Source organism: Adiantum capillus-veneris, chromosome 2, assembly GCF_014529385.1.
Source record: "Adiantum capillus-veneris isolate H3 chromosome 2, ASM1452938v2, whole genome shotgun sequence".
Classification (NCBI taxonomy): domain Eukaryota; kingdom Viridiplantae; phylum Streptophyta; class Polypodiopsida; order Polypodiales; family Pteridaceae; genus Adiantum; species Adiantum capillus-veneris.
The window spans coordinates 16,586,528-16,603,090 of NC_140932.1; the positions used below are offsets into that span (position 1 = coordinate 16,586,528).

At 43.4% G+C, this 16,563-nt stretch overlaps 1 protein-coding gene across 1 annotated transcript; it reads right to left on the minus strand.

Moving 5' to 3' along the window:
• Positions 1-15,272: 15,272 nt before the first annotated feature.
• On the minus strand, positions 15,273-16,352 carry PSAK (photosystem I subunit K). Its single transcript, XM_086483971.1, has 3 exons — positions 16,132-16,352; positions 15,951-16,031; positions 15,273-15,628 (listed from the first exon to the last, which is right to left on the minus strand). The coding sequence occupies exons 1-3, from the start codon at positions 16,225-16,227 to the stop codon at positions 15,401-15,403; spliced, it is 405 nt and encodes a 134-aa protein (XP_086340097.1). The 5' UTR covers positions 16,228-16,352; the 3' UTR covers positions 15,273-15,400.
• Between the last annotated feature and the right edge of the window lie 211 nt (positions 16,353-16,563).

Genomic DNA, 16,563 nt, shown 5'->3' on the forward strand with positions numbered 1-16,563 from the left:
TCCCTTTGTGTATCAATTCTTGTACTTGCCTCATGATCTCCTCTTGTTGAGCTTGAGAAACTTAATAAAAAGGCTTGTTAGGCGGTGAGCTTCTTGGAAGGAGCTCAATGCGATGGTCATCATCCCCTTGTTTTGGAGGTAAGTCCATAGGGATATCATCGATAAACACATATTGGAATCCTTTCAGAAAATTAGACAAGTCTAACTGTTCTTGATTCCTACTATTTACATTTGATAAAACATTAGGATCTTTTAGGGACTCTTTGACAAAAATCATGTACGTAGAAACTGAGCTCTTCATTGATTTATCAAAAGTAGGAGGATTTACAAGTGGTATAGTACGACCACACTCACTAGCATCTATATATATGTTCTTTTCCTTGTAGGTGAAGTAGATTCTCTTTTCAGGGAACTTCATGTTGGCAACCATGCGATCAAACCATGGTGCCCCTAGGATAGTATCCTCATGTTAGAGAGGAGAGATCAAAAAGTCTTCTTTGTCGACATAGCTTTGGATATGAAGCCTCAACTTCCCAATCAAGGGAGTAACGGAGGCTTGCTGTCCCTTGAAAGTTGTGTCAGTTGTTACAATATCTCCCATCTCAAAGGCTTGAATGTCCAACTTGGTGGCCAACTCCGTTGATATGAAATTGTGAGTAGAGCCAGGGTCAAACAAGATGAAGGCATATGCTTCCTTACCTTTCCTCCAAGTATAGGAGAGAGATGACCCTTTGCAATGAGCGTCCTCTTTTGGAGCTTCGATGGTGGAAGCCCTAGGAGTCTCACTGCAAACATTTTTCTTGGGGCAAGAACGATAGCCATTTCCTTGCTCCCCACACTTGAAACACTTATGGTCCTTGCGAAAAGCTTCAAGCTCTTCAAGAGAGAGTTTGTTTTTGCCTTTGTAAACTCCCTTCTCCTTGGACTGATTGTTGTTGTTGGAAGTGCCTTGGGAAGAATTTTGGGCATTGGTTTTCCCTTTTGCATCATTTTTGTCTTTGTTTTCCATGGGCTTGACATTCCGTCTAGCCCCTTGTTGGAAATTGATGCATGAAGCAACCATGGCGTGATGGATTACTTCGGTGATAGAACCAGGCCGTTGAAAGTTGACGTATTCAGCCATCTCTTCAGGTAATCCACACAAAATTGTTGCTTTTCCTCATTGAAGTCTATCTTTTAGAAGACAATAGCCTTGAGATGTAAATCCCAAAACTTCTCTACATATTTGTGGATGGACTCATGAGAGAGAAGCTTCAAGTTGTGCCATTCGGTGAGCACTTTGTCCTTTGCATTGCTTGTAAGGAATTGCTTCATGATAGAAACTCGTAGAGTTTTCCATGTCTTTGAGGCTTCTCCATTGCCACAAAGGCTAGCCCACCATTGAGGGGCCAATTTCTAGAAGTGCATAGCTACATGGCATAGCTTGGAGGACTCCGTGAAGCCCTTGTCTCCAAAGGACACATCAAATTACTGGATGAAGGCTGTCGTAGCACCAAAGGTTCCATCATAGGTGAGAAAAGAGCTACTCTTTCCTCCCTCTTTGAACTTCTTTAGCTTTTGTGACCTTCACCATGTAGGGTATGATTTGCGATGTCCTCCCCTCTTGTATTCTCTAGGAGAATATCCATAGCTTTCATCAGAAGAGAAGGAAGGTAAAGAAGAAGGAGAAGAGGGTGACCTCTTTCTTGCCCTTTTCTTCCTTTGTTTCCTCTCTTCCCTTTTGAAGTGACGAGGACGACTGTGTGTTGATCTTTTCCTCTTGGGAGGAGTTGGCGATCGTCTAGACTGCTGTCTTCATGGAGCCACATCTTCAAAGGAACTTAAGGTTTCATTACTTTCTTGCTCTTTGGATTCCTCCTCTCGTATGGGAGAGAGTCTTCTTTTGGGGGTCTCTTCAAGAAGCCTCTTAAGCTCTTTCTACTCTTGGAGAGGAAAGGAAATCCCATAAGCGTGAAGTTGTTGGGTAACTTTGGCTTGCAAAGCAGGGATGCCCATAGCTTGCTGCAACCTAGTAACGAGATAATTGACAAACATGGGGGCATCATCATTAGCACCATGTGCAAAATCAAAGCTATCAATGTTCATTCTACTCTCTTGGTTATTGCCAACCATGTTAATAAAATTTGTGTACGTACTTAGTGTATGCTTTGGCAATTCAAAACCTTAGTTGCCACTCCTCTTAGCCTTTGAAAATCGTCTCTTAAGTATCTACACCCACGACTCTAAGTGGTTAATTATAGAGAGTAGTGGAGTGGGTCTAATATTGCAAAATTGCCGAGGGCTAGCTCCTTTTGGACTTCTTATGGCTCAATAATGGTAAAGCCGTAGGCAAGTCTAAAAAGACTCCATTATTAAGTCCAAAGCTTGCGAGGTGGTATGCACCATATCCCACATAGTGGACTCAACAAAACAGATAATAGATCACAGTCCCACTTACCCTAATATAATTAACAAAATCAACCATTTATAGGCTACTTAAGGACCTCTCTTCTTAAGCAAGAAAAGAGAAATCAAATGCTCTGATACCAATGTAATGGAATTGGCCTATTAACTTGAGAGTAGCGGAAATTAGAGAGTACTTTTGTGAAATTAATTTATGAGCATAGCGGGTGAACATAATTGATGGTAGCAACATAAATATAGCATTTAGTTAACTTGACATGAACAATACTTTTGTAAGAGAGAGAGTTTAGAGAACATGACAACAGTTGAGGACCGGATTTATGTGGAGCCGGTCCCCCCTTCAATAAGCATTTGTATTATAGTTTCTCCCATCAAGAGAGACTTGTTACAACACAATCTTCGTGTTCCTTGTGACCTAGGTGATGCAATGAAGATGGAAAGCTTCATGCATCATGAGCATAACATAAACTTTGTGGAAAACATTTACTATCCCAAGCCTCAATCCCAAGACCTCAAACACCTTCGAAGGTGGAGAGAGCTAGCAGGGAATGAGGGTAGGAAAGAGGAGAAGAAACATTTCATAGGAGAAAGAACTAGTTCCTCACTTATCATCACGCTCCTTGCTAGCATACATAATAGCATTAGTAATGAAGATGGAGAAGATGGCAAACTTAAGCATTGAAGCATGGCTCTTGGTTGGATTTGCATTCATAGCCAAGAGTGTTGGTGTAGGCTCTCAATCTCTCTACTTGCTTGGAGAAGGAGAGGGAGCTCTTGCACTTTGCACAATACACAATGTGTGTGTGTGTGTGTGTGTGTGTGTGTGTGTGTGTGTGTGTGTGTGTGTGTGTGAGAGAGAGAGAGAGAGAGAGAGAATATGTGTGTGTGTGTGTGTGTGTGGGAGAGTATACCCCTCAAGCATGCCCCCTAGTTGCTTTGGTTGACCCCCCCCCCCCCCCCCCCCCCCGTGGGTTATGCTTGAAAGCTCATTGGACCCCTCAAGCCTAGCCAATCACAAGCAAGACTCATACCAAGCAGGCATACTAGTCTTGGGACAAGTGTCCCCCTTTCCCCTTTGAGAGAGAGGACTTGATAAATGCTAAAAAAATTAATAAAATTAATTAATTTAACATTGGATCCCTTGTAGGCCAACCAATAGGCTTTAGGCACACTATGAGAGCAGCATGAGGAGGAACTTGAAAAGTGTCCCTTTTGCTTTCTTTGTACTAAGCATGCCTTGTGTGTGTGTGTGTGTGTGTGTGTGTGTGTGTGTGTGTGTGTGTGTGTGTGTGTGTGTGTGTGTGTGTGTGTGTGTGTGTTCTCTCTCATCCCCCCTCTTGTAGGGCTCGGCCCCTCCTTGTAGGGGTTGATGATTGACTTTTTGGCACATCTTATCTCAAGCACCTTAGTCAGCAAGCATGACAAAGCACCTCAAGCTTGGGCGGTGTTCCCACAAGCACCTCAAGCTCCCTAGTCATCAAGCATGACAAGCACCTCAAGCACCTTAGTCAATAAGCACGTCAAGCACCTCAAGCACCCTAGTCATCAAGCACGACAAGCAGCTCAAGCTTGGGCCGGGTTCCCACCTCAAGCACAAACCTAGCTTAAGTAAGGTCAAAGGACTTTTAACACTAACTATTAAAGGTCTTCAATGAAGCTAACCCTAAGTTCTTTAAGCTCCATTGGTTAGCCTTGCTCTTTGATAGACCATCTCTCATTTGGGCCCCTTTACTTTTTGCCCCGTGTTGAGATAAATCCAGAAGCACATGTCTATATCCTAACCCTTGTTCCCGTTTATTCTCCCACATTAAATGATCGGTTTAATATGAGAAAATCATTTGGGTTGGTTAGATATTAGCTTTTATGACATAGCCAAAAGAAGAGGGCAAGAGAAGAGAAAGAGCAAGAAAAGAGAAACTTTGTAAGTCAATAAGGTTGGCTCTTCAAGACACCAAGGAGGATCCCAGTCGCTTCTTTTGCAAAATCCAACTTTGCATTGCCTAGATGTACGATACATCAATAGTCGTAATGTTAGCCATGCAAGCTAATTATTGAGTCCCAAATCAACAAGGGAATGGAACCTGCTATGGACACCTCAACAATCGTAATCCACAACCTGTAATTCACTCTACAGCTGCTACATCAGCACACATTATCGGATTGTCACCCCTTGTAACATTTCATGGCCTAAAATCTTATGTGTAGCGGAAATTAGCATGAACATAGTGAGCATTTCATTAGAGTTAATTCCTAATGAGAATTACAAGAGTGCTTGGGTGGAGAGAGCAACAAAAAGCATAACACCTAGTTAGATAGCATCGACAATACTTTCAAAAGAGAGAGCAATTAAGCTATTGACAACAGTTGAGGACCGGATTTGCATGGAGCCGGTCCCCCCTCCAAAAGGCTTTGTATTATGGTTTCTCCCATCAAGAGAGACATTGTACAATACAATTCTTTGTGTTCCTTCAAGACGAGCTAGTGCAATGAAGATGGAAGCTTCATACACCAAGCAAAACACTTAATCAAACACAACTTGAATTATCCCCGTTCTCAGACCCAAGACCTCACACACCTTCGAAGATGGTGAGAGCTAGCAGGGTATGAGAGTAGATTGAGAGGAAAAAGAAGTATCTTACGAGAAAGAAGTACATCTCCTCACATAATCACTCATATTAGCATAGCTTAGCTTAGTAATTAGCTTGGTAGAGAAGATGAGCATGCATTGAAGCTTGGCTCTTGGTTGGATTTGCATCCACATGCCAAGAGAGTGTTGATGTAGGCTTCTATCTCACAAGCTTGGAGTAGGTGATGAGCTCTCCATTAAAGCTTGGGAGGAGATAGAGTATTTTCCCTTCACACATGGTCAAGTGTGAGAGTGTGTGTGTCCATCCCCAGCAAAAATCAGCCCCCTCTCTCTCTTGGGCGAGCCCTAGCTGCTAAGTTAGTTTGGCTTTTGCCTCATTGGACCTCCCTAGGTCAAGCCAATAGGGATTAAGCAGCATAAGTGATAGCCTTCTGACATGTGTCCCCCTTTCCCCTTTTGTGAGAGCTTTAGATAATTAAATAATTAAACTAAACTCTCATTGGACCCCTTTGCCTCCTGGCCAATAGGAATCAGGCAAGCCATGGGGCTCCTGAATGCTCATTGGACCCCTTGGGAGACTGCCCAATAGTCTTCTAGGACACTTAATTCTTATTGGTTTCTTTTATTAAATGTTTTTAAATTAATTAAACTAGATTTACTCTAGCCTAATTCTCATTGGTCCACTTCAAGGGTCTTCCAATAGGAATTGGGCATACCTTGTGGGCATCTGGCCTAGGGAGCTGACATGTGTCCCTCATTCCCTTTGTGTAAAGGGAGCCTGTGTGTGTGTGTGTGGCTTTCTCTCTCATCCCCTAGCTTTGGGGCTCGCCCCCTCCCATGTAGGGATGTAGAAAGACTTTTTGGGCACACACTAAGCATCCAATTTTCCCTAAGGTTGACCTTTGGACACAACCTTTGAATTTTGGAACCTTAGCATTTTGGAAGTCTTAATGGGCTGAACCTTAGGGTCTTTTTAGCCCGTTGTTTCACATGGCTCTTTTGCAGATGGCCCCCCCTTTGGATCCCTATTTTCCCTCCTTTGGATCCCTACTGTGGCCGGTCTGCTAACTTAACCAATATTCTAGCTTTTTCTCCCTTGGCACTTCCCCACATTAAATGATCAGTTTAATATGAGAAAATCATTTAGGAGAATTAGATATTGATTATTATGACATTACCTCTCTCTTGAAATCATAGTCGTCCTCGACTATGGTGTAGAGAAGATAAAGCATATGCATGAGTCCTTTTCTTAGCGGGTAGAGGATCCCTATGTTACCCTACGACATCATTCCATAATGGATGACTAGTCCATTTGGCGCTTGAGAGCCTGAGGCTGCCGCAAGCATGTCTGCACATTAGTCCTATCAGTCTTCCATAGTAGAGTGACAAGCTCTACTTGGTGTTCGGGAGACGTCGTCTCCGCAAACTTGATCTAAGCATGCATACTACTTCATTTTTGTGCACAAATAAAGAAAAAGAGAGTCTTATAAGACAAAAATTTTTGTTCATTTTTAACATTTTGTACATTTGCTTACTCTTGGGAAGCATTGTAAGCATTGACAAGGTTTAGGTTATCCTTTAATTGTATGCCTTGCATCCATCTAGCATCTTCAAAAGGATAATTCTTAAACTTAATAAGATATCGTCGGATAGTCTTATCGCCTCTTAATACCTTGTCTTCATGTCGGAGAATGGACTCGGGCTGCAGCACCTCCTCGTGGTCCTCGATCTCCAGTGGGTCTTCAATAGTTGGTTCTTGAGGTGGCTCTCCTTTGTAAGGCTTTAAGAGGCTCACATGAAAAACATTGTGTATGAGCCAATGATTGGGCAACTTAAGTTGATAGGCCATCTCATTGATTGGCCTAAGAATCTGGAAGGGACCATAGTACCTTTTTGCTAGTTTAGCATAGTACTTTTGGTGGCCCGTAGGATTCTTGCCCGTCGTGTGCCTTAATCGAGCCTTGGGAAACTTTAACAAGACCCAATCGTTTTCTTTAAAGGCTTGGGCTCTTCTGTGCTTGTCAGCAGCAGCCTTTTGCCTTTGCTGTGAGATAGAGATAGCATCCTTAATCTTTTGGAAAGATTCTTGTAGGTCTCGGCTATACTCATCTGCAGCGAAGATCTTCCCATGTACCTTAAGTAGCAAGGGACTTTTTGATCTTCCCTCAATTACCTCGAAAGGTGCTTTTCCTGTAGAAGTATGTACAGTGTTATTGTAAGCATACTCTACTAAGGGTAAGTACTTCTCCCATTGGGATCTTTGATCTACTTCCGTTACATAGGCTTTTAGTAGATCGAGAATAGTTAGGTTAGCTATTTCACTTTGGCCATCAGTTTGTGGATGATAGGCCGAAGAGAAGTTTAGCCTTGTTCCTAAATTCTCAAAGAGACCCTTCCAGAAATTACTGGTCATTCTAGGATCTCTATCCGACACTATGGACATTGGCAAGCCATGGTACTTGAAAATTTGTGAAATGAAGAGGGTTGCCATTTGATGGGCTTTGATAGTCTTTTTGACAGGTATAAAATGAGCTTGTTTACTGAACCTGTCTACTATCGTCCATATTCCCGTATTCCCATGGATAGACTTAGGCAATCCAAAGATAAAATCCATGGATATGCTCTCCCATGGTGAATTAGGGATTGGCAAGGGTTGAAGCAATCCAAGTTGCTTCCCTCTATCAAATTTTGTCTTTTGACATACCACACATTTGGAAACATACTCATGTATGTTCACTTTCATGGTAGGCCAATAGAAATATGTTTCAATTCCCTTTAGGGTAGACTGAATCCCTCTATGCCCCGCATATGGGGGAGCATGAGATTCATACATTACTTTCTCACGTAGTGAGTTAGTAACGCATAGTCTATTGCCATAGAGAAGATAACCATCTTGTAAAGTAAATGGTTCTTCTTTCTTCCCTAAGGCAAGGGCTGAAATCACATCTCTAAAATCGGGATCAATAGCATACTCATCTATCATTAAAGATAGATCATTGTGAGTTGCTATGGAAACCGCATTCACTCTCGGTCGTCTTGAGAGTGCATCGGCTACTTGATTATGCTTGCCAGCAATGTGAGCAATATGAAAATGAAATTGGGAAAGGAAATTTGCCCACCTCATTTGTTTGTCGGAGAGCTTGGTCTGCGTCATGAAGTACTTAAGACTTTGGTGATCCGTTCGCCCTAGCATCTATATACATGTCCTTTTCCCTGAACTTAAAGGAGATTCTCCTTTCAGGAAATTTAACATGGGCAGCCAGACGGTCAAACCATGGTGCCCCTAGGATTACATCCTCATGCTTGAGAGGAGAGATAAAGAAATCCTCTTTGTCCACATAGCCTTGGACATGAAGCCTCAATTTCCCGATTAAGGGAGTGACTGAAGCTTCTTGCCCCTTGAAGGCACTGTCTGCGGGTAGGATATCTCCCATCTCGTAGGATTGTATGCCTAGCTTGGTGGCTAACTCCATAGATATGAAATTGTGAGTAGAACCAGGGTCAAAGAGAATAAAAGCATCATGTTCTCTTACCTTTCCCCAAGCATGGCATAGAGGAGATCCTTTGTGGTGAGTTTGGTGAATCTCCTCCTCTTGGATTTCAACCAAAGAAGCTCTAGGAGGATCTTGGCGGTTGTTCTTTTGGGGACAAGCGCGGTACGCATGCCCTTGTTTGCCGCACTTGAAACACCGGTTATCTTTACGATAACGCTCAAGCTCTTCAGGAGAGAGTTTATTCTTTCCTTTGTAAACTCCCTTCTCTTTAGCTTTGTTGGAATTGCCCTTAGGAGACTTTTGGACATTGTCCTTCCCCTTAGGCTCATTGGAACCTTTGTTTTCCGGGGGCTTATTATTTCTTTTACCCCCCGTTTGGAAATTGATTCGCGAGGCCACCATAGTATGGTGTATTACCGCCGATATGGTACGTGGCCTTTGGGAGTTGACATACTCCGCCATTTCTTCGGTTAAGCCCGCACAAAATTGTTGCTTTTGCTCTCCAAAATCCAACTTTTTGAAGACAGTGGCTTTGAGTTATAGGTCCCAAAACTTGTCTACATATTTGTGGATGGATTCATTGGGAGAGAGCTTTAAGCTTCGCCATTCGGTGAGTACTTTGTCTTTGGCATCGGTGGCCAAAAACTGCTTCATAATGGAAGCTCTTAAAGCCTTCCATGTTCGTGGAGCTTCACCGTTGGCTCGTAGGCTAGACCACCATTGTCTGGCGGACTTTTGAAAGTGCATAGCTACATGGCGTAGCTTAGAGGACTCCGTGAAGCCTTCATCTCCAAACGCCGCATCGAATTGCTGGATAAAGGCCAAAACTTTGTCTGTAGCACCGAAGGTGCCATCATAGGTAAGGAAAGAGATGCTCTTCCCTCCCTCTTTGAATTTCTTCAGCTTGGACGACCTCTTCCATGCGGCATAGGATTTCCTATGGCCTCTTCTTTTTGATGGTTCAAAAGTTGCACCATCACTTTCTTCAGAAGATGAAGAATTTGAAGAAGGTGGAGAAGAGGGTGACCTCTTTCTCGCCTTTTTCTTGTCTTGATCTTTGTCGTCTTCACCATAGCTTTCATAAGAGGAAGAGGATAAAGAAGATGGAGAAGAGGGTGTCCTTTTTCTCGCCTTTTTCTTCTCTTGCTTTTTATCATCCCTCTTTGAATTATGGCGTGGAGAAGAGTGTGATGGTCTTCTCCGCTTTGGTGGTGATGGAGAGCGTTTAGCCCGCCGTCTTCGTGGAGCCATCTCCGCCGAGGTGGCGGGAGACTCGCTTCTTTCTCGTTCCTTCGGTGGAGGCTCTTGAGTTCTCCTTTGGGAAGGAGATGCATCATCAAGAAGTAAGTTCTTGAGCCCTTCATATGGATTCTCTTCTTCTTCCCGAATCGGAGAGAGACCTCTTTTGGTAGTCTCACAAGGAGGCTTCCTAGGTGTTCTCTCGTCATGGTGATGAGCTTGGAGAATCCCGTGAGCACGGAGCTGCCGTTGCACTTCACTTTGGAGAGATGGATTGCCCATGGCTTGTTGAAGCCTAGAAACAAGATAATTAACAAGCATTGAAGCATCATTAGTAGCTTGCTCATGAGCAAAATCAAAGTTATCAACATTAATTTCACTCTCTTTAATATTGTCAGCCATTCTAACAACTTTTAGGTGTAAACTTTTTAGGTGTACTTTGGCACTTCAAGCCCTAGTTGCTACTCCTCTTTACCCCTTTTAGAAAAAGCACTCAAGCTACTGTACCCGCGGCTCGAATACCATTAATTGCAAGGAATAGAAGAGAGGGTCTTTCGACACCAAAACAGCACCGGCTCCTGTCAAGCTTCTAATAGCTCAATAGTGGTTAAGCCGTAGGCAAGCCCCGTAGGACTCCACTATTAAGACCATAGCTCTCGACGGTGATGCCCCGTTAACTGCACAAAGGCAGGCGCACTGCAAGGCTGAAAAATCCCTATTCTACTTACTCACAGGCAATTAATAATACCAACCATTTGTAGCTAGCTTGAGGACCTCCCTTCTTGAGCAAGAAAAGAGAAACCTTGAGCTCTGATACCAATGTAACATTTCATGGCCTAAAATCTTATGTGTAGCGGAAATTAGCATGAACATAGTGAGCATTTCATTAGAGTTGATTCCTAATGAGAATTACAAGAGTGCTTGGGTGGAGAGAGCAACAAAAAGCATAACACCTAGTTAGATAGCATCGACAATACTTTCAAAAGAGAGAGCAATTAAGCTATTGACAACAGTTGAGGACCGGATTTGCATGGAGCCGGTCCCCCCTCCAAAAGGCTTTGTATTATGGTTTCTCCCATCAAGAGAGACATTGTACAATACAATTCTTTGTGTTCCTTCAAGACGAGCTAGTGCAATGAAGATGGAAGATTCATACACCAAGCAAAACACTTAATCAAACACAACTTGAATTATCCCCGTTCTCAGACCCAAGACCTCACACACCTTCGAAGATGGTGAGAGCTAGCAGGGTATGAGAGTAGATTGAGAGGAAAAAGAAGTATCTTACGAGAAAGAAGTACATCTCCTCACATAATCACTCATATTAGCATAGCTTAGCTTAGTAATTAGCTTGGTAGAGAAGATGAGCATGCATTGAAGCTTGGCTCTTGGTTGGATTTGCATCCACATGCCAAGAGAGTGTTGATGTAGGCTTCTATCTCACAAGCTTGGAGTAGGTGATGAGCTCTCCATTAAAGCTTGGGAGGAGATAGAGTATTTTCCCTTCACACATGGTCAAGTGTGAGAGTGTGTGTGTCCATCCCCAGCAAAAATCAGCCCCCTCTCTCTCTTGGGCGAGCCCTAGCTGCTAAGTTAGTCTGGCTTTTGCCTCATTGGACCTCCCCAGGTCAAGCCAATAGGGATTAAGCAGCATAAGTGATAGCCTTCTGACATGTGTCCCCCTTTCCCCTTTTGTGAGAGCTTTAGATAATTAAATAATTAAACTAAACTCTCATTGGACCCCTTTGCCTCCTGGCCAATAGGAATCAGGCAAGCCATGGGGCTCCTGAATGCTCATTGGACCCCTTGGGAGACTGCCCAATAGTCTTCTAGGACACTTAATTCTTATTGGTTTCTTTTATTAAATGTTTTTAAATTAATTAAACTAGATTTACTCTAGCCTAATTCTCATTGGTCCACTTCAAGGGTCTTCCAATAGGAATTGGGCATACCTTGTGGACATCTGGCCTAGGGAGCTGACATGTGTCCCTCATTCCCTTTGTGTAAAGGGAGCCTATGTGTGTGTGTGTGGCTTTCTCTCTCATCCCCTAGCTTTGGGGCTCGCCCCCTCCCATGTAGGGATGTAGAAAGACTTTTTGGGCACACACTAAGCATCCAATTTTCCCTAAGGTTGACCTTTGGACACAACCTTTGAATTTTGGAACCTTAGCATTTTGGAAGTCTTAATGGGCTGAACCTTAGGGTCTTTTTAGCCCGTTGTTTCACATGGCTCTTTTGCAGATGGCCCCCCCTTTGGATCCCTATTTTCCCTCCTTTGGATCCCTACTGTGGCCGGTCTGCTAACTTAACCAATATTCTAGCTTTTTCTCCCTTGGCACTTCCCCACATTAAATGATCAGTTTAATATGAGAAAATCATTTAGGAGAATTAGATATTGATTATTATGACACCCCTCCACTTCGTGAATGAATGTGACCCTCTGCAGGTCAGTGTACTGGCCCCCCTCTCCCACGACCATTGACGGCCAGAAATGGTCGCCCCCACTGACCATTCCCATAGTTAGGGCTCCCAACCCCACCGGTCGCCCATGATAAACAAGAATGGTCAATAGGCAACCATTCCCTACACCGTATTAGCCATCTAAAGGATACATTAGTAAACATGGAATTAGCGTTGCAAATGCAGTCGCAATGAGAATGGGTGATATAGCAAATAAGGTTTCCTTTTTGTTTTGATGATGATCTACCAGATGCTTATTGTTTTCTCAGTTGAGATGGTGCCAAGATGGTCAGAGAAGTTGGTTCTCATAGGTAAAACACATGGAGAGCAAACCTCTATTGCCAAGGCAATTGATGGGAGAGCTCCTACACACACTTACGCACACAACCCCTTCTCTCACTCCCACTCACTTCTCTCATGCACTGTGTCCTTACCAAGACCAAGAGGATCAATGGATGCAATCACTTTGTCACTTTTACTGATGATAGTAGGGATTGTTTTGGGTCCATGTTATCAAACACAAAGCTGAAGTGTTGGACTTATTCCACATGGGATTCTGATTGAGGTAATTCAAGAGATGTTTGCATATCCAAGTCCAAATTTGTGCTATCTACTTGAGGGTAAGTGAAGGAATGCCTCCAAATGCACGTGGGGGATGATGAAGTTAGCCCATAGAGGGGTGATTAACAGAATGTGAAATACTAAAGAGCTTTGACTAGCCTAAATCCTATGGAAAAACTTATGACTAAGGCCTTAGCGTTAAGCATTAGTGCTTGGCCTTGCAGTAAAGGTGAGGGGCTTTAAGTGTGCCCGTGTTGGTTCACCCCTTATGACATGTGGGTGAGGGTTATTTTTGTTTTAGGAATCGGGGATGGGTACCCTTCGTCATCTCTTCAAAACAAAGCAAAAAAAGAAAGGGAAAGAGACAACAAACGTTTCAATAGCACGCATACACTAGTTTTCCCTGAGCTACATGAGGACTAAGTGTGGGGGCACAATCTTGTAAAACTAGGTAATGCGTAGCATCGGATTGCAAAAAAACAAAGAACTTTAGCTAAGAGAGAATCAAAGGGTTCAAAGCAGGTAGCTCTACAAACCTTCAAATGAGCAACAGATATTACTTGTGAACTTATGCTGTGGCATCCTCATTGTGCTTTAATGACCAATATCAATGCCCACACATTCATTGGATGGTTCAAAATTGCACTCCAATGTTACATTTCTTAGGAGAGGTGACATTGAGTGATTGATGGCTTCAACTCGCCGAAGGCCCTGCTAGATATAGAAAGAGTATGCAAATTAATAGGACAAGCTAACAATTCGAAGGAAAACAACTTCCCCTAAAGAGCGAGATTTGGGGCCACAATTGTCCACCAAATCTAGAATCGTTGCAGTATTAGCACATGACTCCAATCATGCCAATAGAGGGATAGCAAAGAAATAGCATCGAAAAAGCTTTAAGCATGCTTGATAATGTGCTCTAATCCGCAAAATACCCGAAACATTGCAAATGTTGAGAGTGACCTATGTGAACATTTATGAGTTTAACCGCTTTTACTATTGCTACATGCCACTTGGAGCTAGAACAGCAAGCATAGGTCCATTGCTTTTCTACTATGCTTTCTTTTAACTGAGAAAAATCAAGTAAAGGAAAATATGCCTAGACAAGTCCAGAATAAGGCCATATTCACCTTTAAACTGAGAAGTGCAAGGTATAGACTTATGATAGTCATCCACGAGACAATACAACCATCAGCTCTATCATGCAAAGTATTGACTGCATGCTACAACAGCACCACTGGCAACGTCAATGCCCAATGGAACTAGATGCCGCCCAACCTCCACACACACACACACACACACACACACACGCATCCAACAGTTTAAAGAACTGTGTACTGTGTTTTTCTCATAACTCTAGAGATGCAGGGTCAACTCAGCCACAATGAAGCCGACCATTACAGAAAGGAAATTTCTAGATACTGCCATAGAATAATTTCCCCTCCTCATGGTGTGGAAAATGCTCTGCCCAAACAACATTCGCTAACATGTTGTTTACGTGACACTTCGCATCGGATTCCCTTCTGTACCGCACTTTTCCCACTACAAGAGAATTCACCTTCGTGTTGAACTCATGTGCAGCTTAAACAATTCGTCAAACTTAAATAATTCAGCAAACACTGCCTTCTCAGGGATTCACCTATTCAAAATCTCTATCATGGCAGCAAAGAGTGCTTCCAATCTTCATTCTCATGATTCACTCATCGAAATTCATAGAATTGTCAAGGCCTATATTGGCATTCTATGAAGCAATAACAACCATACTCCTACTTCCTCTATGATATTACCAACTAATTTATTTCTTCATTTGAACCCTTGTGCCTTTCATTTTTGGAGCTCATCTCAGCTGAGAATATCAATCTATTCCTATCTTGCAACTTGTAAACTTAAGTTTTACCAATTAAATTCCATTGCCTTATCACATTCCTGGCCTCATCAGGTTGCAATTCTTGCTTTTATACCTCTGAAGAAGACTCGTCCCTTAAAATTTGGCACAGCAGTCATACTGAAAGGTAGAAGGCAAACCCCACAAACGTTTCCCACATTTAAGGCTATAGACTAATGAACTTGCTGTCAGAAAATAACGATCATTCATTATCCGAAGCGAACAATCACAGGTAGAATGCAAAACCCCAAGGTTTTTACCTCAGTAATAAACTAGTGAAATGCTTGTCTGATAATAAGACCATTCCCTATCCAAAGCAAACAATTACCACTACCAATCCATATGACTCAGCCATGAAACATGGTTCCCAACTCAGACGAACTTTACTCTGCAGAGTGCTCTTTCATATTGTCACCAGCAAACATGTCCTCCATAGACATCCATAACTCGCCACCAGTAATAAGACTTACTTAGCCCCAAAAGGTAGTTACAGTCATGACATCCGCAGTGCAACAACTTCATTGACACCCTTTGTATTGGTATGAACAGAATCAGAAGTAAGGTAGACGTTACACATATCAACACTCTGCTGACTAAACTACAGGCAGCAACGTGACGAGCATAATTTGCCAATGTGCACAAGTTAAAGCCAAATTAATGATTAGGCATCATAGCTACAAGGTACAAGGATACACATCTCTTGCAAGATTCCTGTAAGGAAGGCGGTGAGTACTAAACAGATCAGGGCTGAGGCACGAGAGACCAAACAGTTTAAATGGCACCAATATAGCGGAGGCCAAGAACCACTCCCACTCCAATGACGTGACCCATGGCACCGCAAGCAAGGGTGTCAGTGCCAGTGAAACCTGCGGGGTCACCAGTCTGCAGCCCTGATGGTCGGTCTTCTAACTTCAGACCTGCAGATGCCTTGCGGTTGGCAGAAGGTGCCAACCCAAATCTACCAGCAAAGAGCATAGCTGTGGTTGAGGCAACCATGATCTGAGTACAACCCACATTAATCAACCAATGAAGGTTACACGATAATGAGCTATGTAGCACCAGTTCCCCATTTAGCAGATTGAATGTATGTACGCATGCATGTACGCTTGTCAATACCCTTGCGTGTCAGAGGATATGTGTGTCTGTGTGTATGGATGTAAGTTTGAACATACCCTGCAACCATCCATTTGACATTGCTACACACACATGGCATAACTTGTGTACATACACACAAATTACCCATCAACACGCTTTCCTGGGTTACCAACTTCCCTTAGCTAACACGCACAGACATCAAACACACGCAGAGTAAGACTCGTACCAGGTTGGTAGAAGACCCAATGTAGTCACATCGGGCGCCAAGAGCGCCATTCCCGCGCTTCGAGAGAGCCGGTAATGATGGCTGCAGGGAGTAATAACCGCACTAAGTTAGTAACCTGTGAGGAGAAAGACGCAACCGACCAGAGCCACAAGCTTCATTAGAACGCTTTGAAGGTGCGAACCAGGGGAGTGCAGGACAGGCAGGTGCTCTTCGAGAGCTTGGAGGGGGCAGCCACGAAGGAGGAGGTGAGAGCGGTGGATGCGGCGACGGTCGTCATTGCTGCTTAGCTCGGCCGATTCCCAGTCGTAGAAGAGAGCGACACACACAATCCCTCACTCTTTCTCCCTCACGCACGGAAGCTCGCCTGCAGTAGTCCAACTTAGTCTAAGCCTAGGCCTATCTCAAACTCTCTGCTTCTACTCTTCAATCCTCACCCAAACCGCCACGTGTCAACCAGTATCCAATGGCAAGCCAATGTGGATAACATAATCCTGCCCACTTTTTATACTCTCTCTCTCTCTCTCTCTCTCTCTCTCTCTCTCTCACACACACACACACACACACACACACACACACACACACACGATAGTCCCGACTCCCAACAATGCTTTCA

Bases quoted from the DNA above. Each gene is read 5' to 3' on its own strand.
- PSAK (XM_086483971.1), bottom strand. From the start codon at position 16,227: ATGACGACCGTCGCCGCATCCACCGCTCTCACCTCCTCCTTCGTGGCT. The intron at 16,032-16,131 runs GTTCGCACCTTC...TACTCCCTGCAG, and splicing joins GCCTGTCCTGCACTCCCCTG to CCATCATTACCGGCTCTCTC. The intron at 15,629-15,950 runs GTACGAGTCTTA...GGTTGTACTCAG, and splicing joins TTGGGTCTTCTACCAACCTG to ATCATGGTTGCCTCAACCAC.